Source organism: Erythrolamprus reginae, chromosome 12 (genome assembly GCF_031021105.1).
Source record: "Erythrolamprus reginae isolate rEryReg1 chromosome 12, rEryReg1.hap1, whole genome shotgun sequence".
Lineage (NCBI taxonomy): Eukaryota > Metazoa > Chordata > Lepidosauria > Squamata > Dipsadidae > Erythrolamprus > Erythrolamprus reginae.
The window spans coordinates 19,067,270-19,092,404 of record NC_091961.1 but is presented as its reverse complement, the minus strand read 5'-3'; the positions used below and the strand labels follow the sequence as shown (position 1 = coordinate 19,092,404).

Sequence of the window (25,135 nt, the reverse complement as noted above, 5' to 3'; positions counted from 1 at the left end):
CTCCACTCCTCCAGTACTTTCTCCATTTTTATCTCACCAGTAGTGGACTACCTGTCAGGACTCATTCATTATGCTGACATAATTTGCTTTCAGTTCCGGGCCTACGCAGATGGAAAAGCAAGGAAGAATTCCACTCGATGCCCTTTTAAATCAAACTCTTTTATATAAGAAGCAGCACTTTACAAGCATAACCGTCCCCTGTGCAATTGTCTCTCCTTATCTCATTTATCTTTTCTTCCTTTCAAATACATTCACCTATACTTTTATATCTTTTCTTCTATTCTTTTCTTTACTTATATTATTACATATCTTTCTCTTCAATGTGTATTATGTATTGGACAAAATAAATAAATAAAAATAAATAAATAAATAAAATCTTAGCAGCTTTCCTAGTGAAAGCACAGAAGACATAAGAATCCCGGCAGATCAAAGCCAATTAACATTCCAGAGGCAGGAGTAATGATTTCCTAGCCACACATACACACACTTACAGTTTCTTTAGATGTTCATCAGACAGGGGCATTTCTAATCCATGGATTTTAGGAGAGAAATAGCAGTTTGTTAGTGTAGTATATCTGGAAATCTCAAACCTCAAACTGACTCCACCCTGTTGGAACTCCACCCCGATTTTCCCATGAGCCCCCCCCCCCCTTAAATACTTATTGGGAGTGGTCACAATTCCCTAGAGTTAAAAACTGCAGATTACTTCCTTTTCCCATACAAGCATTCTTGTCTTTTTCTTCTAAAGTGGACATCTAACAGAGGTTCATGGTCTACCTCCTCCTCTGAGTCAGATATTACCATCCTTGGCATATCTGCCAACTCTGGTGCCCCCCCCCCCCAGGTTCATCCAGGTCTAATTCTCCCTCACTCTCACTCTCTACACCACCTGGCAAAAATACTGGCCCAGGGTACCAAGATGGGCCTGGCCTATCCTCCTCAGAATTATCAGAGTTGGTTGAGGACCACTCACAACACCATGATTTGCAGGATAACCAGAATTGACTGGAAAACTCATTTAAAATTGCGTGAAAATAAGACCTCCCCTGAAAGTACCATTTCCTCTGGTTAAGGTTAAAGAGACAGAGCTGGAAATCAGGCAAGAATGTAAGAGGATCCCCGTCTTGCTCCACAAACCCCAAAATAATAATACTTCCCCAAAAACAAGGCCAAGCGCTTATTTCAGGGTTCAAAAAAATTAAGAGAGGGTCTCATTTTTGGGGAAGCATGATATATACTACTCCAAAGTGCTTTATTACACACTCTGGGCAGTTTGCAATGTAAAAGCATTATTTGTATATTTCCCCCAACAATCTGGGACCTCATTTTAGTAACCTTGAAAGGAGGGAAGGCTGAGTCAACCTGAGTCAACCATCAGGATCAAACTCCATGCTGTGGGCAGAGTTTGCCTGCAATACTGCATTCTAACCACTATGCCACCAGGGCTCCAAATTCCAAATGCCCATTCTAGTTCACCCAACATGCTAAGCCAAATTCAAACCAAATAAGGTGCTTAAGAATCATGTAGCTCAACTGCCCTACAGATATTCTTGGTTGGAATTCTCACTGGATTCCACCCATTATCTTCCCAGTGAACCATTGGACATGGCCATTTTTATGTAATTCCTTCTTCCAACTCTTGTATTTTTGAATTTTGTGAACATTCTGATCTTCCTCCCAGCTCGCGACTTCTTATACTGTATCTGGGAAAATTCAAATCTCTCTAGTGAACAAGCAGCCAGCTAGTAATTGAATGCCACAACCTAGCTAGGGATTAAATTGCTTGCTTTCATAACTGTGCTAAATAGCTCAGTAATGAAATTACTCAATAAAAGAGAGACTGTAATTGTATGGTTCAGAAGTTGAAAAAGAATTCTTAAATACTCCTGAAAGCTAACATAGAGAATGGGTCCATAAGCTACTGTATACTTATTAAGAAATTAATGTTGTTAACAGGCAATAAGCAAATCCTTTGTTTTACTGGCTAAAAACAGCTGAATGCAATTTTCTTATCCCTAACAAAGTAAATATCAATAAACAAAGAACAAAGCCTACCAAATCAATCCCTTTGCAATGCAGCTGAATCTGAAAACCATTTTGTGGCGAGTGCCATTATGAGCAAAGTTATAACAAAACTTTCTGCCAAGAACTCAATTGTAATTAACTCTTTTTAACCAGGGTTCTCCAGCCAGAGTTATTTACTGTCCAGGCACTTTAATCTTTTCAGAAAACCATAATTGTCTCAGTGCAACGATAGAATCAAGCCAATTATACTACTGTTTGTGGTTCATGTTCAAAGCTGAATTTCTAAACCAGGAATATCTTAGTTCAGAGAGGGACATTATTTTACTTCCTGGAATGATATTTGGGGATGTGGCTTTTTTTAAAAAAAAAACCACCCCAAAATACATTCTTTTTAAGACATTCCTAGAGATTTAATTTGCCTTTTTTAAGTGTTAAAGAAAAATCACATTGGAGAAAATTATACTTTGGTTGCTGAATTCCAGTAATAATATACATAAGAAGCTTTGGAATCTTCCACAAAAACCCCTATATCTGAAAGCCTTGATCACCCTATCCTAGATATTAATTATATTTTTAGTATATAATGCAGTTTATAAACCTGTGTTTTAGGGCTTCCTCTGCTATTCCGTTTTTCTCCAGCTATGTTTTAATGCAACACATGAATCCATGTGCTTCTGTGACATTTTTGGTCCAATCAGCAGAAAATCAGAAGAGACACAATGTAATAATCAATATTTGAACTCAGCTCTACCTGGTATAGCAGGGCTGAAATTCTGGATTGACCCTCAAGTCTCTTTAGACAGTTTTGATTGTAGGTCTAATGCTCTTTGGTAGGGACTCAACTTTGGTTAACTTGTTGAATCAACCATTGATTAAATTAATAATAATAATAATAATAATAATAATAATAATAATAATAATTTATTAATAATATTTTTTTAGATTTGTATACCGCCCCTCTCCATGGACTCGGAGTGGCTCACAACAAAATAACACAGTATAACAAATCTAATATTAAAAAACATTTAAAACCCAACATTAAAACCATTAATTTTCCTTTGATAGTACATTAACACACTAGTCCTAACTGATAAATGCAATTATTGGAAGAAAAGCATAATCTTGGAACTGAATTAGTGTGGTCAATAATTCCCAACCCAAATGTTGGTGATGTCAGGACCTTGGAGAGCCATTCTGAAAATTAAACAATGAGACCTAGACAGTAATGGGTTCTAAATTCCATTGCTACCAATTTGCGCATGTGCAGAAGTGTCCCAAGCCAGTGGGTGAAGCCTCCCACCACCACCGCTACCGGTTCAAAGAACTGGACCGAACCAGGAGTAATCCCATGCTGGACCTAGACCTACAAAAAGATAGAATCAAAGCTCTTTATTAATGGTGACCACTGTGGTGGATCTTTCTTCTAATTAGCCTTCATTATATATTCTTCCTGTCCTGTGCAAAAGAGCATGTTCATTAACCAGTATCAACACCCTGTCGTCTATATATACTTTCCCCAACATGGCACCCAATGTGGTGTTGGACGTGTTAGTTGCTAAAACTAAGAGACACAGTTCTAATATATGTAGAAAGCTGCAATAAAGCCAGAGCTCTCTCAATATTTCTGTAGCAGGGCCTTCCAGTTGAAAAACCTCTTAACAGTTGACAAGACAAATGTTTGTCTCTTGCTTGTTTACCTCCTTTCAGAAATTAACCGTTTCCCCAGCGAAGCATTGTACATATTTTGATGTATTACAATCATACATGGTTAATGGTTTCAATTTCCCACTGATTCAGTGAGTCCAAAGTCTCTCGGCACTTTCACATAATCATCCCCAGTATAAGTTAATTTATGAGTATTTACAATATTGCAGAAGGAGGAGGCGTGTGCATGTGTGTTTTGTAGATGCAAAGATGCCGAGAGATGCTCATTCCATCGGGAGACGGGGGACCGTAAACCTCACTGCTGTTAAAAATGCATTGCAATGGGTGTAATGCATCAACATAATTTGATAGCTTAGAACAGATTGATAGTTGGGCAAAGACATCATTCTGTGTGCAAAGGAAAGCATGGGAACCACAAAGCATTTGTTTTCATGCTGTTCTGATGGCCCTCTAGAGCAGTGTTTCCCGTTCGCTGGTTGGGGAATTCTGGGAGTTGAAGTCCAAATATCTTCAAGTTGCCAAGGTTGGGAAACACTGCTCTAGAGCCAGATCCCAAATATAAAGAAGATACATCCAGGACATTCATTCCGTTAGGAAAACCAACAAAGACTTTTGTTGCATTTTGAAAAGGCACATACTTATCACGGCATGAGGACTTGTCAGTTTCATCCACCTGATACCCCTGTCTCCGGCCAGCCCATAAACACATACTAAACCAGTTAGATTTGGCTCAAGCCATTTGTTATATATTCCACACCATTCTTCTATAACTCCGAGTAGCTTTACAAAGCTAAAGGTTAAAGCAATTTTTCATCCATTGCAGATGCTGCCAGTTATAAACATCCATTCACAGTGTTTTGTTTCCTGTCTCAGTTTGGGATTGGCTCCACCCATCACGCAAATGTTGCTTCCTACAAATACAACTCTCAACAATGGCACAAGTACAACTCTCAACAATGACAGCAACAAAGATTTCGATTCCTCTTTAGCCGATGATTCCAGAAATTGAACCTGCAACCTTCTGCTTGTAGAGCAAGGATTCTGCCGCTGAGCTGTGGCTTTGAGCATCTGATTTTTCGGTGGCATAATTTGAATGTTGAATTGAGACAGATGTAGTGTAAAAGCCCAGAGGCAAGGGGACAATCCCTCCTACACTACAAGATCTTAGCTAAACATTTTAGAGCTCGTAGCATTACACATTGCATTTCTTTGTAACAATTCCAAAGTGGGCGAATCCAATCTGCTTTTTCACGCACTAGAATCAAATACAGGGACAGAGTAATGTGAAAGTTATTCATGAATTACTTATCAAAACACAGACCAAATGCTAAACATTTGTTTAAAAATTAATGCCAAGCAGGCAGCAGGGAGTGAAATATTTCACGTTAGTTTTGTGCTTTCATTGTGTCAGAGTCAGGAGGTTAATGCATCAACGGGCTCCCAGAGCACCTAATAGCATTGTTTGATAGCAGTAGTGGCGCTTTGCCCAGGAAAAAATTAGAACTGTCAGGTGGTTCGGAAGACTAACATGAATTAATGGTCCCCCCAGGATGAGTTGTCTTCATCAGGCCCTTCTGATACATGGGGGAAAGCAAATCAGTGGTCCTCAAATCACAGAAGCCACCAGGTGAAGACATGAAAGCAACCTTTTCCTTTCCTTTCCATGATCTCAACACAAGTAGCATCTACTCGTTCACAAACTCTAATTCTTGCTTTTTTGTTCTGACCCAGCTCCCAAACATGACAAACCCTCTGCAGTTAACTGAATTTATAAGGAGCTTTATTACGAGCGCTAGCAGCCCCGACAAAAAGTCTCTCTCGCTCTCACAGCAGGCTAACAAGTCTGTCTAGCAGGGAGATAAATAGTTGTCTGACACACCTATTCATCTCTGCCCCATACATTTTATCCCCAGTGCTAGGGTGAGGCTTTGCTAGCAGCAGAGGCTCATCTGTCCCAAGGATCAGTCATAGATTTCCACTGCTCTCCTCTTCTCTGCCTTCTGCGCATCCGCACATCAGGCACGGGACCCAGCTATTAATAATAATAATAATAATAATAATAATAATAATAATAATAATAATAATTTATTAGACTTGTATGATGCCCCTCTCCGGAGACTCGGGGTGGCTCACAACAACAATAACACAATATAAGTATAAATCTAATAATTAAAACTATGGCTAAAACCCATTATCTTAAAAAACAAGCAGTAATACACAATCGACACTCAATATTATAATCATAATTACAATCATAACCACATATAACTTTTAGTTGCCCCATGCCTGGCGACATAGATAGGTCTTAAGGCTCTTGCGAAAGGCAGGGAGGGTGGGGGCAGTCCAAATCTCCAGAGGGAGCTGGTTCCAGAGGGCTAGGGCCACCACAGAGAAGGCTCTTAGGCCCCGCCAGATGACATTTTCTGGTTGATGGGATTTATGCGGCAGAAGACGGTCCCGTAAGTAGTCTGGTCTGATGCCATTTAGGGCTTTATACATTTCAGGCAGCCAGGTCATTACCAACACTTTGAATTGTGTCTGGAAGCCAATTGGCAACCAATGCATCTTCTTTATCAGCCACCTCCAGATTTGGGGGCTGTTGACTCTCCATCTGAGGGCTGGTGGACAGTCCAGGCTCCACCTCTGTCTCCCTCTGACAGCTCCATTCCCTCTTCTCCTTCTCAAGTGGCCTTGATGCTAACCCTGACTCCCATGTTGCCTCCTCATCTGATTTGGCTGCTGGAGGGGCCAATTGGCTGTTGCAAGTAAGCTGTGGTGAGTTGGCTGTGACGCAGTGGTGGGTTTCTACTGGTGTGGTAGAGTGTGCTGTTCCGGTAGCACTGCACTGATTGTGCAACTTGCACGCAACCACTCTGGTGCTGCCTTCGCCAGTCCGTCACATGCACAGAAGTAGAATCTCACGAGGGGACCTTCACGCGCATGAGATTTCCATGCAAGCACAGAAGCCAAAAATTGCCAAAATTGTGTGCGCCCGAGTGTGCCCTTGGGAGATTTCAGTGAATTTTTTTTTTGCTTCCTGCGCATGTGCAGAAACAAAATTGTGCGAGGAAACTACACGTGCATAGTGAGTGGGTGTGCACATGAAATGTGATGATGTGCATGCAGCACCCCAGTAGGCAGGTAAGATGAACCCGCCCCTGCTGTGATGAGATGGCCGTGGTGAATTGTCGTAGACCCTGATGAAGGTTGTCTCAATCTAAGCAAGGGTCCAGGTGAGAGATGCAACATCTTATTGCAGAAATGACTCAGTTGTGCAGAATTGCTTTTATGCGCTTGGCAGATACTTTTTCTGTTTCCACTTTTTCTTTTTGTCCAGGTTTCTTTCTTTTCTTTCCATCTGTCACTTTGTTTTTCATTTATGGGCTCCGTCAACTGTTCCGCTTTAATTTTATTTTGACTTAACATTTTTAATTTAATACCAAATCATTGTTGTTGCTGTCATTATTATATGTTAGCTCCTCCAGCTGTATTCATACCTGAAGGATCTCACGTTTTAAGTATAAATAAATAGTCTGGCAAGAGAGCTAAGAATTATCATACCGCAGGAGGGAGACGGAGGGGAAAATAGGAAAGATTATTTTTGCATTGTGCACTGCGTGGCCGTGCTGAAAACTCTGCTTCTGGGCATGCGCAGAAACAAAAAAACAAGATGGTGATGCCATAGGCACTACCATTGGAGCTGGTTCAGGGGGGTGGCCAGTCGGCAATCACTGCCGATTCAGTGAGCAGGGGGAAATTCCCTGCTACTAGTTCCATAGAACCGGTCTGAACCGGGAGTGACCCGCCTTTGGATAACAGACAGGTAATTAATCGAAGTACCTTCATGTTGCCTATTGATAGTATGAAGCCAAAATAATAATTTTTCCAAATGTTGAGAGCTCCAGAGACTGGTCAAAATATGCAAGATGGCAATTGCAGGGTCACCACTGAAAAATCTGGACTTTTGCATGGACAAAGTGGGTGGGACTTCAGTCCTGGCAACACATCTTTCCCTCACACAGATTTTGGCATGTAGACACAGTGGGTGAGATCATCCAAGGGAGTGGGGTGAGGTATCATCAGTACGCTGATGATACCCAGTTGTACATCTCCACTCCTTGTCCAGTCAGTGAAGCAGTGGAAGTGATGTGCCGGTGCCTGGAGGCTGTTGGGGTCTGGATTGGTGTCAACAGGCTCAAATTCAACCATGACAAGACGGAGTGGCTGTGGGTTTTGCCTCCCAAGAACAATGCCATCTGTCCATCCATTACCCTGGGGGGGAATTATTGACCCCCTTGGAGAGGGTACGCAACTTGGGCATCCTCCTCGATCCACAGCTGACATTAGAGCACCATCTTTCAGCTGTGGCGAGGAGGGCGTTTGCCCAGGTCCGCCTGGTGCACTAGTTGCAGCCCTATTTGGACCGGGAGTCACTGCTCACAGTCACTCATGCCCTCATCACCTCGAGGTTCAACTACTGCAATGCTCTCTACATGGGGCTTTCTTTGAAAAGTGTTCTGAAACTTCAGATCGTGCAGAATGCGGCCGTGAGAGCTATCATGGGGCTTCCAAGATCTGCCCACGTTTCGCCAACACTCCATGGTCTGCACTGGTTGCTGATCGGTTTCCAGTCACAATTCAAAGTGTTGGTAATGACCTATAAAGCCCTACATGGCATCGGACCAGAATACCTCCAGGACCACCTTCTGCTGCACGAATCCCAGCGGCCAATCAGGTTGGCCTTCTCCAGGTCCCATCGACTAAACAATGCCAGCTGGCATTTTCTGTGGTGGCCCCGGCCCTCTGGAATCAACTCCCCCCGGAGATTCAAAATGCCCTTACTCTTCCCGCCTTCCACAAGATGTGGATGACCTATTTATGCCACCAGGCATGGGGGGAATAACTATCTGTTCCCCCACCACCACCTTTTTTCCTGACTGTAATATATGAGAATGATATGATTGTGCAGTATGATTGCTTTTAATATCTATGGGTTTAAAATCTCATTTTTTAACTTTATTGGATTTGTATTCGATGTATTGTATTGTTGTTGTTGTGAGCCGCCCCGAGTCTTCGGAGAGGGGCGACATACAAATCTAATAAATCTTAACTTTAATCTTATGCTGTCTGGAGAATTCTGGGAGTTGAAGTCCACAAGTCTTAATGTTGCCAAGTTTGAAGACCCCTGGTATAGTGCAAGAAACCTTTGGGAGCCACTAGCCCCTCTACCACCATATTTTTCTGACCTCCAAAACCATTAGATTTATACCTGTGCTCCACCACTGCATTTCAGAGAGTAAATGCATCATGCAGAAGGGATTCTGGAATTGCACAGGCAGTCCTCGACTTATAACCACAGTCGGGACCAGAATTTCCATTGCTAAGTGAGGTGGTTGTTAAGTGAGTTGCACGCAATTTTATGACTCTTTTTTGAGCTACAGTTGTTAAGCAAATTGCTACAGTTAATTTGAATCACAAAGTCCAGCTTTCCCCTTTGGTTTTGCTCATTGGAAATCACCTGGGAAAGGGGCAAATGTCCATCCCATGATCCTGGGTCACTGCAAAAGTCATAAATATGTACCCATATCCAACTGGGGTTTAAAACATATGAAGAGCGGTTGCAGGATCTGGGCATGGCTAGTCTAGTGAAGAGAAGGACCAGGGGAGAAAGGATATCAGTGTTCAAATATCTCAGGGGCTGCTACAAAGAAGGGGGAGTCAATCTATTCTCCTTAGGGTAGAACAAGAAGCAATGGGTGGAAAACTGAACAAAAAGAGAAATAACTTAGAAGTAAGGAGAAATTTCCTGACAGTTAGAACAACTAACCAGTGGAAAAATTTGCCTCCAGAAGTTGGGGATGCTCCAACATTGGAACTTTTTAAGAAGATGAAGGATAACCATCTGTCTCAAGTAGTGTAGGGTTTCCTGCCTAAGCTGGGGGGTTGGACTAAAAGACCTTCAAGGTCCCTTCCAACTATGTTATTCTTATTCTTACAAAGACTGGTTGTGAATCACTTTTCAATGGAACTGAAACTTTGAATGATCATTAAATAAATAGTTGTAAGTCAGTGAGTAACTGTAACAGAACATCTGGGCTGGACTCATACCAACCAGCTTCCATCAAAAGCCATAGGAGGAAATATGAAGAATAGAATAGAATAGAATAGAATAGAATTCTTTATTGACCAGGTGTGATTGGACACACCAGGAATTTGTCTTGGTGCATATGCTCTCAGCGTACATAAAAGAAAAAGATACATTTGTCAAGAATCATGTGGTACAACACTTAATGATTGTCATAGGGGTCAAATAAGTAATGAAGAAACAACCAATATTAATAAAAATCTTAGGATACAAGCAACAAGTTACAGTCATACAGTCCTAAGTGTGAGCCGCTCCAAGTCTTTGGAGAGGGGCAGCATACAAATCTAATAAATAAATAAAATAAAATAAATAAAATGATAGGAATGATGAGAAAAAAAACCCTAGTAGAAATAGAAATGCAGACTTAGTAAAAAGTTGACAGTGTTGAGTATCTCCTGTGGATGAGCAGTAATAGCATACAGTACATCTAAGGACTATAGGATACATACTCCCTGAAGGCAAGAAAACTCCAGTCCAAATGACAATTGCAGTGAGCAGAAAGGAATAACATCGTCTCACCTTGGCATGTTTCAGACCTCCGACTCTGGGCTGTATGTTTGCATTGCTACAAGCTCAACCGGCGAAACTAGATGGAGTGGCTTTCTGGCAGTGCAAGGTGAGTCATTTTGCAGGACCCCTTGAGTGGAAGTGTGGCTTACTTGGGACTTCATATTTGCTATGCTTCTTCTCAGATGCCGGGGTATAGGAGGGGGAATTGCTTCAGAGGCATTAAAAAATAGACCAAACTGAGATTATTGAACTTCGGCTGAAAATAAATGGCTAAAGCCAGGGAGGGGAACGCAAGTGTGCCATAAAAATGAAGACAGAATTTGGTTCTTCATGACATGGTTAAGAGAGAATGAAGTTGTCCTATGTGGCTGCTCCCAATAATGAAAAACCTTTCCTTAGGCACTTCCATTTTTAAAAAGGTTTTTCAGATCTAGTTTGACTTTAATCTAGGATTGTCCAACAATGGCAAGTTAAAGATTGTGAATGTACTGGCTGGTAAATTCTGGGAGCTGAAGTCCACAAGTCTTAAAGTTGTCACACTTGGACATTCCTGCTTTAATCTGTCAAGCAGACGTAGCTCGTTGAACACCACTTCTTCTAATGTGTCCCACAGGAAGATCCTGTCCACAATTAGATGAACAAAGGTACAGTAGCTCCTGTCCACAATTAGATGAACAAAGGTACAGTACTGGGTGGCTTTTGGTCAACCTGCAGACCTAAAATGCCCAACCTTGTACATCCTTGAAAAGAATCTGAAACCTGCCAGACTTAAATATTTGGCTTCTTGTCTCCTCAAACCACTAATTTTTTGGAGTGAGAAAAAGATCCTAAAAGTTTATGGCTATTGTCACATCTTGTGGCAGTGAATTCTATTAATATCATCCTGGTTAGCAGGAGGGCCTAATTTTCAGGATAAAGGAAGTCCATACTTCCTTGCACAGATAGTTATGCCTTCATCATAGGAAGATGTTCCAGATCAAGCATTTTTTAATTTGCAAATGTAAAATGCATTGGGAGGCCACAGGGTGCACAAGGCTAAGTTCAACCCACCGTCTACATAGACCCTACATAGTTGATTTGATCAGTATTCATTGAAGACCTTCCGGTTAATGTTCTCTTCATTCTCTTCATTTGTTTTTTTCCCCCCAGAGAATGGAGTAGATCTCCAGATGCAGCTTCCCGAGCCAAACCTGCTTCCAGGCCCACCTTCAGCTCCTCTGGTCACTGATGTCACCAAGAACAGTGTTGCTTTGATCTGGAAGCCAAACCCTGGCAATGGAGGTGCTCCTATCAGCTCATACATTATCGAAGCATTCAGGTAACTCTCAGGTTTCTTGAGAGTTGTTTCTCCAAATGCAGTTGGGCAATTTCAGAATGAAAAACTGGAGAATTTGTTTGTTTGTTTGTTTATCTATCTATCTATCTATCATCTATCTATCTATCTATCTACCTACCTACCTACCTACCTACCTACCTATCATCTACCTATCTATCATCTATCTATCTATCTATCTATCTATCATCTATCATCTATCTACCTACCTACCTACCTATCTATCATCTATCTATCTACATACCTACCTACCTATCATCTACCTACCTACCTACCTACCTACCTACATCTATCTATCTATTTATCTATCTATCTATCTATCTATCTATTGATCTATCTACCTACCTACCTACCTATCATCTATCTATCTATCTATCTATCTATCTATCTATCTATCTATTTTATTTGACTTCTATGCCGCCCAATCTTACTGCTTACAACAGTATAAAAATTACAAATAACAGCAGCAAGAAAAAGAAGTCAAGAAAAAAAACCTAAATTCTAAAATCCTAATTAAAACTAAAGACAATTCAATAGCATACATACTAGTCATTCACACTAATTCAAGCACATGGACAAGCTAGTGGTTGACTTTTGGCCCCCAGGCCTGCTGGCATAACCAGGTCTTCATGGCCTTATGGAAAGCCAGCAGGGTGGGGGCCATATGGACCTCGGGGGGGAGTTGGTTCCATAAAGTGGGGGCAGTGACAGAGAAGGCCCTCCCCTGTGGCCCCGCCAACCTGCATTATTTAGCTGACTGGACCTAGAGGAGGCCGAATGTGTGTACTCTAATTGGTCTCTGGGAGGTATGTGGCAGGAGACAGTCCCATAAATAATCTGGCCCTGAGCCATATAGGGCTTTATAGGTAATAACCAACGCCTTGAATTGTGCCCGGAGACCAATAGGGAGCCAGTGCAGCTGGCTCCCTATTGTATAGGTGTTATATAGGTGTTATATGGGTGGACCGAGATGCACCCATGACAAGTCTTGTGGCTGCATTCTGGACCATTTGGAGTCTCCAAACACTTTTTGACTTGTCATGGGTGCACCTCGGTAGCCCCATGTAGAGCGCATTGCAGTAATCAAGACGGGAGGTGATGAGGTGCTGGTCTAGAAACCAGGAGTTCTAGTCCCATTTTTGGCATACAGAGACATAAAAGTGGGCTTGGAGTCTTTGCACTAATCACGAGGTGACTGTGAGTTCTAGTCCTACCTTAGACATGAAAGCAGGTTGGGTGACTTTGGGCCCTGTCTCAGCCCAACCCGCCTCACAGGGTTGTTGTTAGAGAATGGAGCATTTTGGTTTGCTTGCTGGCTCAATTACTTATAACGTAATAAACGTGGGATAAATATGTAATAAAGAAAAGAGTTAATCCATTGTTCAAGACTAGGCAATCTTCAGCCCTTGGCCTAATGACCTGTCATCTGTGATTTCACAAATTCTCAGATCTCCTGCAAGAACAATCTGTTCCTCCCTAGCAGCTCCCTGGATGAGAAGAGGGAAAGAAGGAGGGAGAAAACAAACCCCACATTTTTAGCTTTGCTCTGTTGCTTTCAGGCATGTAATGTGATCTTGGGCAATAAAATAGTTCTCCGTCTCCCCTTAGCCCATGGGTCAAGCAATCTTATGCCTCCTGTTGGGCTGGCCGCCCCTTGGCCGAGGTGAGGAAACCGAGTCAGAATTCTGTTTTGTTCCAGTCAGCAAAAGAACATGAGATTGTGCTGCAAAGATGGCACAATGGGGAGAAACTAGTGCTTGCCTTATTGTTTATCATGTATTGCTCTCGGCCAGAATGAGAATTCTGATTTCAAAAAGCTGAACTTTGCTCAACTGTAGATTTAATATAGGCTCCTCTTAGAACTGCTCACTCCGTCCAGCACATTGCCAACAATGTTCAAAATGCAATCTTCATCCTTGAATGTTACTCACCCTTATTTTAGGGAGTGGCGTTTACAAGAAGCACAACACAAGTCTGGCTGGGTAATCCCTGTTTTATCATGCAAGAATGGCAATTTCTATCTTTCTCTTAACTTTATAAAGATCTGAGCTGTTATCTTTCTTTTCTCTCCCACTCCACCAGTCTATCAGCTGTGTCTGAAGTTAGTTTTTCAGAGGACAAGGGAGCAAGTCCAGGCAGCTGTGTAATTTTTTTTTGCTATCAGTACATTCCAAGAACATCCGTTTCCTCCCCTGCTAAATCCATATTAAGCTTCTGTTTGTGATTCCTGCCCACGACACACATATCATCACCACATGCCCTATTTGGATCCTTCCCGCAAAGCGATGCGTGTATCAAGGGATGTGTGTATCAAGGAAAACTCTTCTTCTTCATGTGGTTTGCACACCTTGCCTAACAGAGCCATCTGTTCTGGATGGGGGAGTTTTTGTGGGGAAGCGCAGGTGGCTGAGCAAGTCACTTACATTGAGAGGTTTGGCAAACAGGGAGGTAGCCCTGCTACATCATAAATCATTGAGTAAACTAATCCAGACTTGTACAGGAGCATGCACGAAGGGACATGGAAACACAAGACTAGGGTCAGCCTGGCATCTGCTACAAATCCTCTTTAACATGGACTTGAGCATCTGCGTGTTTAGTTTAAAATTCAGAGCCGATCTGCATTCTGAGCTATCCCATTCTAAGCCTTGAAAATGTCCCGGTGTTGCATTTGAGTTCATCTCTTTCTAGCTTCCAGCATGGAACCTATTACTCCATTGTTCCCGCATCCCATTTAAAGGCTACCAAAAAAAAATTGCACCTCTTTGAAGCGGAGTCAAAAGGCTTTAAAAAAAATAGATTTTCTGATTGCAGGGAGAATAGATTGGGCTAAGGGCCAAGTCCCTGTTTACATTCTGTACCAGAGCCAAAAGCTTGTCAATCAGAGTTCCATTGAATTCTGGACCTTGAAAATTCAAGGTGGGCAACAATTCTAAAACAATTTTGTGAGCCTTAAAATTCAGTGGTTAGGGCAAGCGGGAATCTTGCCTACCACTTCTTTGTGTCTGCAAAAAGCTGTGCTTATAACTGCAACGTCTGTGCTTATAACTGCAAAGTCATTCTGCAGTTGCTGAGATCTTGGAAGGCTGGCAGAGAAACTGTCTGGAAAAATTAGTCTCTTTCTAATGCCATCCGTCATGGTCCCTCATCAGGGAAGAGTGCCGTGTTCGTAGCAAAGAGCTAAAATCCACCCACCCTTTCAAATCTCCCAGAATGTTTTGCACCAAGTTTCTTTGGTGCAGTATATGAAATCTAAAATGACAGGTGGGTACCCAAGACCTTCTGGGGGCAACCCAACAGCCAGAGAAAAGGTGGTCTTGATGAGGTTGCATGAACCCGAATAGTTGTCCATGAATGTCAGAAGCTGTCAATAGTCTTGTCTTAATGGAGCCACTAATTTTCTGCATTTCATGGACAATTCCATCTGTCCATCCATAACCCTGGGGGGGGGAATTATTGACCCCCTCAGAGAGGGTCCGCAACTTGGGCCTCCTCCTCGATCCACAGCTCACATTAGAGAAACATCTTGCAGCTGTGACGAGGGGGGCGTTTGCCCAGGTTTGCCTGGTGCACCAGTTGCGGCCCTATTTGGAGTCACTGCTCGCAGTCACTCATGCCCTCATCACCTCAAGGCTCGACTACTGTAACGCTCTCTACATGGGGCTACCTTTGAAAAGTGTTCAGAAACTTCAGATTGTGCAGAATGCAGCTGCGAGAGCAATCATGGGCTTCCCTAAATATGCCCATGTCACACCAACACTCTGCAGTCTGCATTGGTTGCCGATCAGTTTCCGGTCACAATTCAAAGTGTTGGTTATGACCTATAAAGCCCTTCATGGCACCGGGCCAGTTTATCTCAGGGACCGCCTTCTGCCGCACAAATCCCAGCAACCAGTTAGGTCCCACAGAGTTGGCCTTCTCCGGGTCCCGTCAACTAAACAATGTCGGTTGGCGGGGCCCAGGGGAAGAGCCTTCTCTGTGACGGCCCAGACCCTCTGGAACCAACTCCCCCCAGAGATTAGAACAGCCCCCACTCTCCTTGCCTTTCGTAAGCTCCTCAAAACCCACCTCTGCCGTCAGGCATGGGGGAATTAAGATAATCTTTCCCCCTAGGCTTCTACAATTTATGCATGGTATGTCTGTGTGTATGATTGGTTTTATAACAAGGGTTTTTAACTGTTGTAGTATTGGATTTTTACATTCTGTTCTTTGTCACTGTTGTTAGCCGCCCCGAGTCTACGGAGAGGGGCGGCATACAAATCCAATCAATCAATCAATCAATCAATCAATCAATCAATCAATAAATAAATAAACAAATAAACAAATAAATAAAATGTGGATTAATTGTTGGTACATGTATATATCAAAAGTCTTACCCACTTACTTATTTTGGTTGGTTGGGGATTTTTTGACTTGTGTTATCTTCGTTGTAATAGTTAGCTAATTAGAATTGTTTGGAGTCAGTGGTACCTAAATAGAGTGAATAAAAATCAACGAAATTCAATTCAACTACATTTTGTATTGCTCGTTGATCTCAAAGTAAACAGTGGTACAATGTAAGTACGTATACCAGGAGTGGATCTCTCTGCCTCTGAATTTTGCTGAAGCAGGCTTTTGTTAAATCAGCTAAATGGGAGACCTGGGGCACAGATGAAGCCTGTGCTGTCTCTTCCTTCCTTTTCAAACTTTGTCCTATTGCAGTCAGTCTTCAGGCAGCACTTGGCAAACCGTGGCAGATGATGTCAAGCTTGAAAAACACACAGTCAGTGGCTTGAATCCAAACACCATTTACCTCTTCCTTGTACGAGCTGTCAACTCCTATGGCCTCAGTGATCCTAGCCCAGTCTCAGAGCCAGTTCGTACACAAGGTGAGTTTCCCACTATGTTGAATGAGGGGTTGATCAGACATGAGCTTGGTTGATGGCAGTGTATTAAAGCCATCATGTCATTTATTTGGTTTGGGTTTAGCATGGGAAGCAGATGCAACCATGAGGTTTTGCGTTAGCGTGCATGTGGTGTGAATCCAGGTAATTATGAAGGGTTGAGAAAATTAGGGCTAAAACAACCCCTGACCTGATTTATGTGTGAAGGGAGCCAGATAGCAACACTGGTGGAAGTTTATGACAGGGGTTAAAATATTGATCAAGGCCCCATTTTGAATTCCACTGCTCTTGCGATAGGTTTTTACTCCACGTGTGAAACAGAGAAATAAAAGATTTATTTCAAGGTGGTTATAAGGAATCAGAAGCTATGCAGATGCAGTGGGTTGCATATGTAGAACTCTTTTCTTCTTAGTTTAATTCTGTAGTCCTTCAAGTAAATGTAGAGAAGTCATCAAATCTATCAAATGACATATTCCCTTCTACTTTAGTTCCCAGCCTTCTTATATCGATTAGATTAGATTAGACTAAACTAGACTAGACTAGACTAGACTAGACTAGACTAGACTAGACTAGACTAGACTAGACTAGATTAGATTAGATTAGATTAGATTAGATTGAGAGGGCCTTGTAGGTCATCTGGTCCAAACCACCACCACCCAATCCAAGCAGGAGACCCTGCACCATTTCTGACAGGTGGAAGTCCAGTTTCTTTTTGAAAGCCTCCAGTGATGAAGCTCCTTCTGAAGCAATTTCTGAAGGCAGCTTCTGTTCAATTGGTTGATTGTTCTCACTGTCAGAAAATTCCTCCTTATTTCTAGGTTGAATCTCTCCTTGATCAGTTTCCATCCATTATTCCTTGCCTGGCCTTTTAGGAACCCCTCCAGGAACCATAGTTAAGAAGAGTTCATGGTTTAGAGTCTCCAGTTGTACATCTGTAGCTCTATGATCCTACCATAGAAAGTTCAGCTGGCACAGATTGAACTATTCTACAAAAACATATTTCTAACTGTTGAAGTCACTAAGTGTCCAGTAAAACCTAGAAACAAACTTCACGGGTGTATGCATTTCTACAGTTTGATGATCATTTGGTCTGTCTTCTGCTTTGGATATTTTACGTTGGTCTTGTTGCAAAGAGTATCATGTGCTATGGGATTTTTGCCTTTTTTTGACAGATGTGAGTCCCACCAGACAAGGAGTCGACCATCGGCAGGTGCAACGGGAACTCGGGGATGTGGTTGTTCAGCTCCAGGAACCTGTTGTCCTCACTTCCACCACCATCCAAGTGACCTGGACTGTGAGTACTAATAAGCTCATACTTTTTCTTGAAATGACATCGGAAACCAGTAGCAAGATGAAAAAATGTGATCCTAGATGGGAAAAACTTTGATCCAGGCAATAGGTTCCATATCTATACAGTCAATGCTCTCTCTTTATTTCGTTCAGGTGGATCGCCAGGCTCAATTCATCCAAGGTTACCGGGTGATGTACCGGCCCAAAAACAGCGCTTGGCTGGTGCAGGATGTAAAGTCACCTGCTGAACGGAACACTGTCTTAGTAGACCTACGCAAGGGCCAAGAATATGAGGTCAAGATCCGCCCCTATTTTGATGAGTTCCAGGGCATGGATAGTGAGGTGCTCTTGGTGCGCACCCCAGAAGAAGGTTTGTAGGAAAATGAAGCTGCTATCTTTAAGCCTGAGTCATCAAACCTTCAAATTCTGGGGTGGCATGGAATAATGCCTGGGGGGGGTGACTCTGGGGAGCGTGCTGTTTTTTGCCTTGGGGAGTAGGATGTGTGTCTTACTTGACACTTGTATCAATACCTCCATCGTGTTTCTAAATATTGCAACATCTCGCAACGTTTCGCAAGAAAACATCTCGCAAATTCAATTAAAATGTCTCAAATTAATGAGACATTTTCTTTTAGAACAGGCTGCCTTGGACACAACGTTGAGAAACACAATGGAGTACAAATGTCAAGTAGGACATGTGTCTCATGATGAGACACAATTTGGGGACTATTTACAGTTGCGGTGGAGATGGGGGTGCAAAATCTTTACCTCTTCCTTGGGGGGGGGCACATAACAGAAAATGATTTCCTGGTTTCAAAGGTCATATGCATATTGAGTATAGCAACATGACAATTTTGATATTTTGGTATTTTGGGTGCTGTACCATCATCAGTTTTTTGTGTCTAACTCAACATTGTAAGAACTATAGACTGGTTTTCTACAGAGACATGAATTCTGAATGCTGTATTGATTGTTGGATAGAAATAAGGAAAGGAATAATTTCCCAGGGAACTCTTTCACGACTGCTGATTATTAACATTGGTAGAATGGATTAGTGGATCTCTGAGCTTTTTTTTTTTAATAAAGTATATCTTTACAGAATTGGGATTCTCATGGCCACTTCATCTGTTATTAATAATCAAACATTTGCTTCTTACCCGATTGAAAAGAACAATTGATTGAATGTTGGTCCCTTTGATTTAATTATCTTCCAGGTGATTTATAACAGGGGTCTCCAACCTTGGCCACTTTAAGACTTGTGGACTTCAACTCCCAGAGTTCCTCAGCCAGCTTTGCTACCAGGGCTTTGCTGGCTGAGGAATTCTGGGAGTTGAAATCCACAAGTCTTAAAGTGGCCAAGGTTGGAGACCCCTGCTATAGATCACTAAAGAGATTTATTTGGAAATATGTATTTGGCCTATTCCCCGAAGAACCTGAAAGCAGGACCAGGAGTAATGGATGGAAGCTTATCAAAGAGAGATCCAACTTAGAATTAAGGAGAAATTTCCTGTCAGTGAAAACAATTGATCAATGGAACAGAACTTGTGGGTGATCCACCACTGGAGGTTTTTTAAGAAGAGATTGGTCAATAGTTAGTCTGAAATGGCATAGGATCTCCTTTTTGAGCAGGGGGTTGAATTAGAAGAATTTCAAGATGCCTTCCAATTCTGTTATTCGTATTCTGAATTATAAGCGGACATTAAGAAGTTTGCTGGCTGAGGAACTCTAGGAGTAGAAGTCCAAAAGTCTTAAAGTGGCCAAGGTTGGAGAACCCTGGTTTATAAGGCACTAAAACAATCCTTTCCATATGCTCCCTTTTCTCCTCCCACCCAAATGGTCTTCTTTTTAATAGGCAAAAAACTGATAATTTGGCCTTAATTTTTAAGACAACCAAAGTACATGGTCTTGATTTATAAAGTTGACATACATTGATGAAGAGTTGTATTTTCTGCCTAATAGGGTCTTCTGTGTGGTCGATCTCCTGTTGATCTCTTTAAAATACTAATATCAAATGATCTAAGTGCCAAAGCCCACTGCAACAATATTGCCAAAAAGGCTTCTAGAGTTGTTAACCTGATCCTACGCAGCTTCTGCTCTGGCAATCTCACGCTACTCACCAGAGCCTACAAAACTTTTGCCAGACCCATCCTTGAATACAGTTCATCTGTCTGGAACCCATACCGCATCTCGGACATCAACACCCTTGAAAATGTCCAAAGATACTTCACCAGAAGAGCCCTTCACTCCTCCACTCGAAACAGAATACCCTATGAAATCAGACTATCAATCCTAGGTCTAGAAAGCTTAGAACTACGTCGCCTAAAACAGTGTTTTTCAACCAGTGTGCCATGGCACACTAGTGTGCCGCAAGACATGGTCAGGTGTGCCGCGAAGCAGGAAGCTCAGGTTCTGGTCTCGCAACTTTTTGCTGAGAGAGAAAGAGAGAGTGAGCGAGAGAGAGAGAGAGAAAGAAAGCAAGAGAGAAAGAGAGAGAAAGAAAGCAAGAGAGGAGAGAGGGAAAAGGAGAGGAAGGGAGAGAGAGAGAAATGAGCAAAAAGGGGAGGAAAAAAGAGAAATGGGAAAATGATTGAGACAGAGAATGAGAGGAAAGAGAGAGAAACAAAAGACAGAGAGAAGTGACTCTTGATTTAAAGCATATGATAAAAAGCACCCAAAGAATAAGAGAGAGAAAAAACCCAGCCCTCACCTGTTTTTGGAAATGATTCAAGAGTGTGTATATATACACACACACACACACAAGGGGGGGGGAGAGGAGACAGGGATGGGAAAAAGAGGAGAGTGTCTTAGGGTGTCATTTTGTGTCATTTTGGTTGGTGGTGTGCCCCAGGATTTTGTAAATGTAAAAAATGTGCCGCGGCTCAAAAAAGGTTGAAAATCACTGGCCTAAAACACGATCTAAGTATTGCCCACAAGATCATATGCTGCAATGTTCTACCTGTCAATGACTACTTCAGCTTCAATTGCAACAACACAAGAGCACGCAACAGATTCAAACTTAATATTAACCGCTCCAAACTTGACTGTAAAAAATATGACTTCAGCAACCAAGTTGTCGAAGCATGGAACTCATTACCGGACTCAGTAGTGTCAACCCCTAACCCCCAACATTTCTCCCTTAGACTATCCACGATTGACCTCTCCAGGTTCCTTAGAGGTCAGTAAGGGGCGTGCATAAGTGCACCAGTGTGCCTTCCGACCCCTGTCCAATTGTCTCTCCTTATCTCATTTATCTTTTCTTCCTTTCAAATTTGTTCACCTATACTTTTATATCTTTTCTTCTATTCTTTTCTTTATTTATATTATTACATATCTATTCTCTTCAATGTGTATTATGCATTGGACAAAATAAATAAATAAATAAAATAAATAAATAAATAAATAAAAAAGATCATAAGCAGGAGAAACAAGAAGCCTTTTATAAGGATGAGGACTGTTTTAACAGGTTGAAACTGGTCAGGTTAACACAACACACTAAATAAATCACAGCTGATAACCCACAACAGCTGGCTGCATAGAGTATGTTCAGATTGTTCAGTCATTCCATCACTTCAGGTACCCAAAGGACATCATTCCACCAGAATTATCAGAGACAAACTACATTTTTTATTTTAGTTCTTATGCCTTATAGCCAGTCACTTGCTCTTTTATTGGCTTTTTTCAATTGAGCTTGATTTTTTTCCAGGCATCCCAGCCTTTTTTTTAAAATAAAGATTGTCTTTGCTTTGCTTGCTTGTGCAAAATATATAAGCATTGGTTTCGTTGTGCTCCGGTTTTGCTTCATCTCTTCTTGAACGATTTCTTCTTTTTGCAATCCAAGAAAAAGAAATTATTTATTTCCCCAACAATCTTCTTCAGCACCATTAATTCAGAAGCATGCATTTTTCAGTCAGCTTTTCTGATCAACTGTCTTGCCTAGAAGTTATAACTGGGAAAATAATGATTTTGACAATATATAATTTAGTAACAGGCGTGACACCTCCACAGTATGTAAGTTAATTTTGAGCCTAGGAAGATAAAATCTGTTGGCCACTTCAGTTTCCCTGTTTCTTTGCATTGGGCTGGCATTGCCTGTTAACATACCATATTTTTGGAGTGTACGACGCACCTCCCCCCCCCTAAAAGAGGGTGGAAATGTTGGTGTGTCTTATACACTGAATATAGCCATTTGTGCTGTCCCAAAGCCCCTCCCCTGTGTCCCATTTTTACACAGAGGGTCTGGGAAGCCTACAGAGAGCTCCTGGGTGTTGGGAGATGGCAAAAATGCCCCCATTTTGTGAAAAAAACAGACAACAAACACAACAAATACAAAACACATCACCCAGTTTTTGCAAAAATAGGGGGTTTGCCTTCTAATTATTATTATTATTAATTATTTTATTATTATTATTATTATTATTATTATTATTATTATTATTATTATTATTATATTAGATTTGTATGCCGCCCCTCTCCGAAGACTCAGGGCGGCTCACAAACAGTAATAAAAACAATACAGCAGTGGAACAAATCTAATATTAAAAAAGCATATAAAACCCTATCATTATTTTAAAAACCCCAAACAGCACATTCGTACCAAACATAAAACAAAGTATAAAAAAGCCTGGGGGAAAGGTGTCTCAGCTCCCCCATGCCTGGCGGTATAAGTGAGTCTTGAGTAGTTTACGAAAGACAGGGAAGGTGGGGGCAGTTCTAATCTCCAGGGGGAGTTGGTTCCAGAGGGCCGGGGCCACCACAGAGAAGGCTCTTCCCCTGGGGCCCGCCAAACAACATTGTGTAGTCGACAGGACCCGGAGAAGGCCAACTCTGTGGGACCTTATCGGTCGCTGGGATTCATGCGGTAGCAGGCAGTTCCGGAGGTACTCTGGTCCAGTGCTATGTAGGGTTTTAAAGGTCATGACCAACACTTTGAATTGTGACCGGAAACTGATCGGCAGCCAATGCAAGCCGCGGAGTGTTGAAGAAACGTGGGCGAATCTTGGAAGCCCCACGATGGCTCTCGCGGCTGCATTCTGCACGATCTGAAGTTTCCGAACACTTTTCAAAGGTAGCGTGACTGGAGGAGAAATTCTGGGAGTTGAAGTCCACTAGTCTTAAAGCCATCAAGTTTGAAGTTTGTAAAAAGTGTACATGGTTGTAAAAAGTATTCTGCTACACTGGTATTTTATTAAATAACATATTACTACACCATTTGGTTCAGAATACTGAATACTGCCCAGGTGCAGTAGCATAATTGCACTGGACTCAGAGCCACAGGGGCAAGCACACGTCACCGTTCCACCTTAGCAGCCCACCTCTGCTTCTATACCTGCAAATCATTTTCCGTGTATATATTAGGAGTGAAATGCTACTGGTTTGGCCCAGTTCAGGCATACCAGTAACAGCAGCAGCCGGTGGTTCACAAAATCAATAGCGGCGGTAGCATGAGGCTGCACCCACCCACCCAGATACTGCCATTTTCTTTTTTGCACATGTACAAAGCCTTCTGTGCATATGCAGAGGGTGAAAAAACATGTATGATGGTAGCATGTGCAGGAGCAAAGTGAGCTTCCGAACCGGTAGGGAAGGGAAGATGTCCCCGCTGGTGTGTATGTGTATGTGTGTGTGTGATAAAAATTGATACACGAAGGAGAGCCTGTGGTTTAAAAGTTAAAGCTACTGCCTTATAGGCCAGCTGCCCAGGTTCAAATCCCAGTAAGGGTATGTCTACTGATGAGAGCTAAATAGCTTGAAATAGATCTATAATAGTCTCCCTTCATTATCAGCAAAGAATATATATATATGTGCCATCCTTTTTAACTGTTTTTTTTTCACTTTTTAACTTCTTTAGAGCTTTGCCTTTTATTATGACCACTTTGTATTAAAAATCCCCTCAATTTCTATAATTTTCTCAGATTCCTCGTCCTTTTCATGTATTGTTATTCTCAATTACTTTGCATGTCAGCGTAGATATAACTCATTGTTTCTTTGTACCATTATCTGGTATGCAGCATTTTAGTTATAACAATTTCTTTCTGCCCCTGTTTCCTTTTGTTTCTTCAGCTATTTTCAATATATTAGCAGATAGCAATTTCACCCTCTTTTGCTTTTTGCATTTCAATATATTCCTCTGGCTTTATCTTTGCTGATGTCACAAGGTTTCATCCAGAGTTCTTCAAGCACTCTATTTATCAATTCTAATCCACTAAATATATGCTTTACCTTCGCTGTATAATCATATTGAATATTGCTGAGATAATATCTTGTCTGTCTGATGAATTAAGTTGCAAGGAGGAGTTCATATGCTAGCTACAGGCAGTACCAAATCTTGTTTTTGCTGATTGAATAGATCTTCTCCATTTCAGCTTGCAGAGTATATAGTAAATTTGATTTGGGGCTTGTCCATTGACTAATGTCCATGTGTAAAGTAATCTTTCATGCTGTTGGAGGAAGGTATTTTCTGCAAACATTGGATTTTCTTAACAGTTCTCTATTAGTCTGTCTCCTGCTTAAGTTTGTATACTGAAGCCAAATTGTCCCATTATTGCAGATATTATTTAGTTCCAATTTTAGGATTTCCATCTTCCACAATGCTTTTGTGTGTGTGTGTGTTGCAAGATGCTATGGAGCTGTTCCGTTTTCTATTTCCTCTGTGTTGTGGTTAGCTCTGGCCCAGCTCCTGCCCGAAGGACTGTGGATGTGGGGGAGACATCCACATGCTGCAGGCCTGTTTTGCCCCCGGTGGAATCTGCTGATGAAGGCTCCTCTGACCAAGAAGACATGAGTGACAGGGAAGAGGAGAGTGGGGCAGACAGCTCAGAAAGAGATCAATTATCTAGCTCCTCCTTGGATTCAGAACAAGAGTTAATGATACAGCCACGCATGCGGAGAGCGATGCATAGGCGGCAACAACTGAGAGATTATTATCAAAGAAAATGAGGCCACCTGTGGTTGGGTGGGGCTGTGATAATTAGTGAGGCTGCTATAAAGAGCAGCCAGTGGGTTTGGCCATTGAGGAGGATTATCTGATCATTGTGTTTCATGACTGCTTTACTGACTTTGACCTTTTGTGTGCTGATTTTTCCCCGCTTTGAAACTAAACCAGGGCAAAGTGTGTTTCACTTTGTGAAAGAAGAAGGACTGTGAATTGCCTCACAGCTGCAAGCTAAGTATCACAGAACTGATAAGGGACTTGTACAAATTACCAGTTTGTTTGGAGACGAGTGCTCTTTGCTATACCAAAAGAGGGCTTGGTTTAAGTGAATTTTCGTTATAAAGAACATTGTTTTG

General features: G+C 41.9%; 1 protein-coding gene across 2 annotated transcripts in view; it reads left to right on the top strand.

The window, feature by feature from the left end:
• The window catches only part of ROBO3 (roundabout guidance receptor 3), a 264,086-nt gene that overhangs the window by 217,383 nt on the left and 21,568 nt on the right, over nucleotides 1-25,135 (top strand). For both annotated transcript variants that reach the window (XM_070765673.1, XM_070765672.1), the window contains 5 exons: nucleotides 10,370-10,451; nucleotides 11,495-11,663; nucleotides 16,377-16,543; nucleotides 17,731-17,852; nucleotides 18,002-18,218. In XM_070765673.1, the coding sequence (XP_070621774.1) occupies nucleotides 10,370-10,451; nucleotides 11,495-11,663; nucleotides 16,377-16,543; nucleotides 17,731-17,852; nucleotides 18,002-18,218 (757 nt within the window). The remainder of the gene's footprint in view (nucleotides 1-10,369; nucleotides 10,452-11,494; nucleotides 11,664-16,376; nucleotides 16,544-17,730; nucleotides 17,853-18,001; nucleotides 18,219-25,135) is intronic.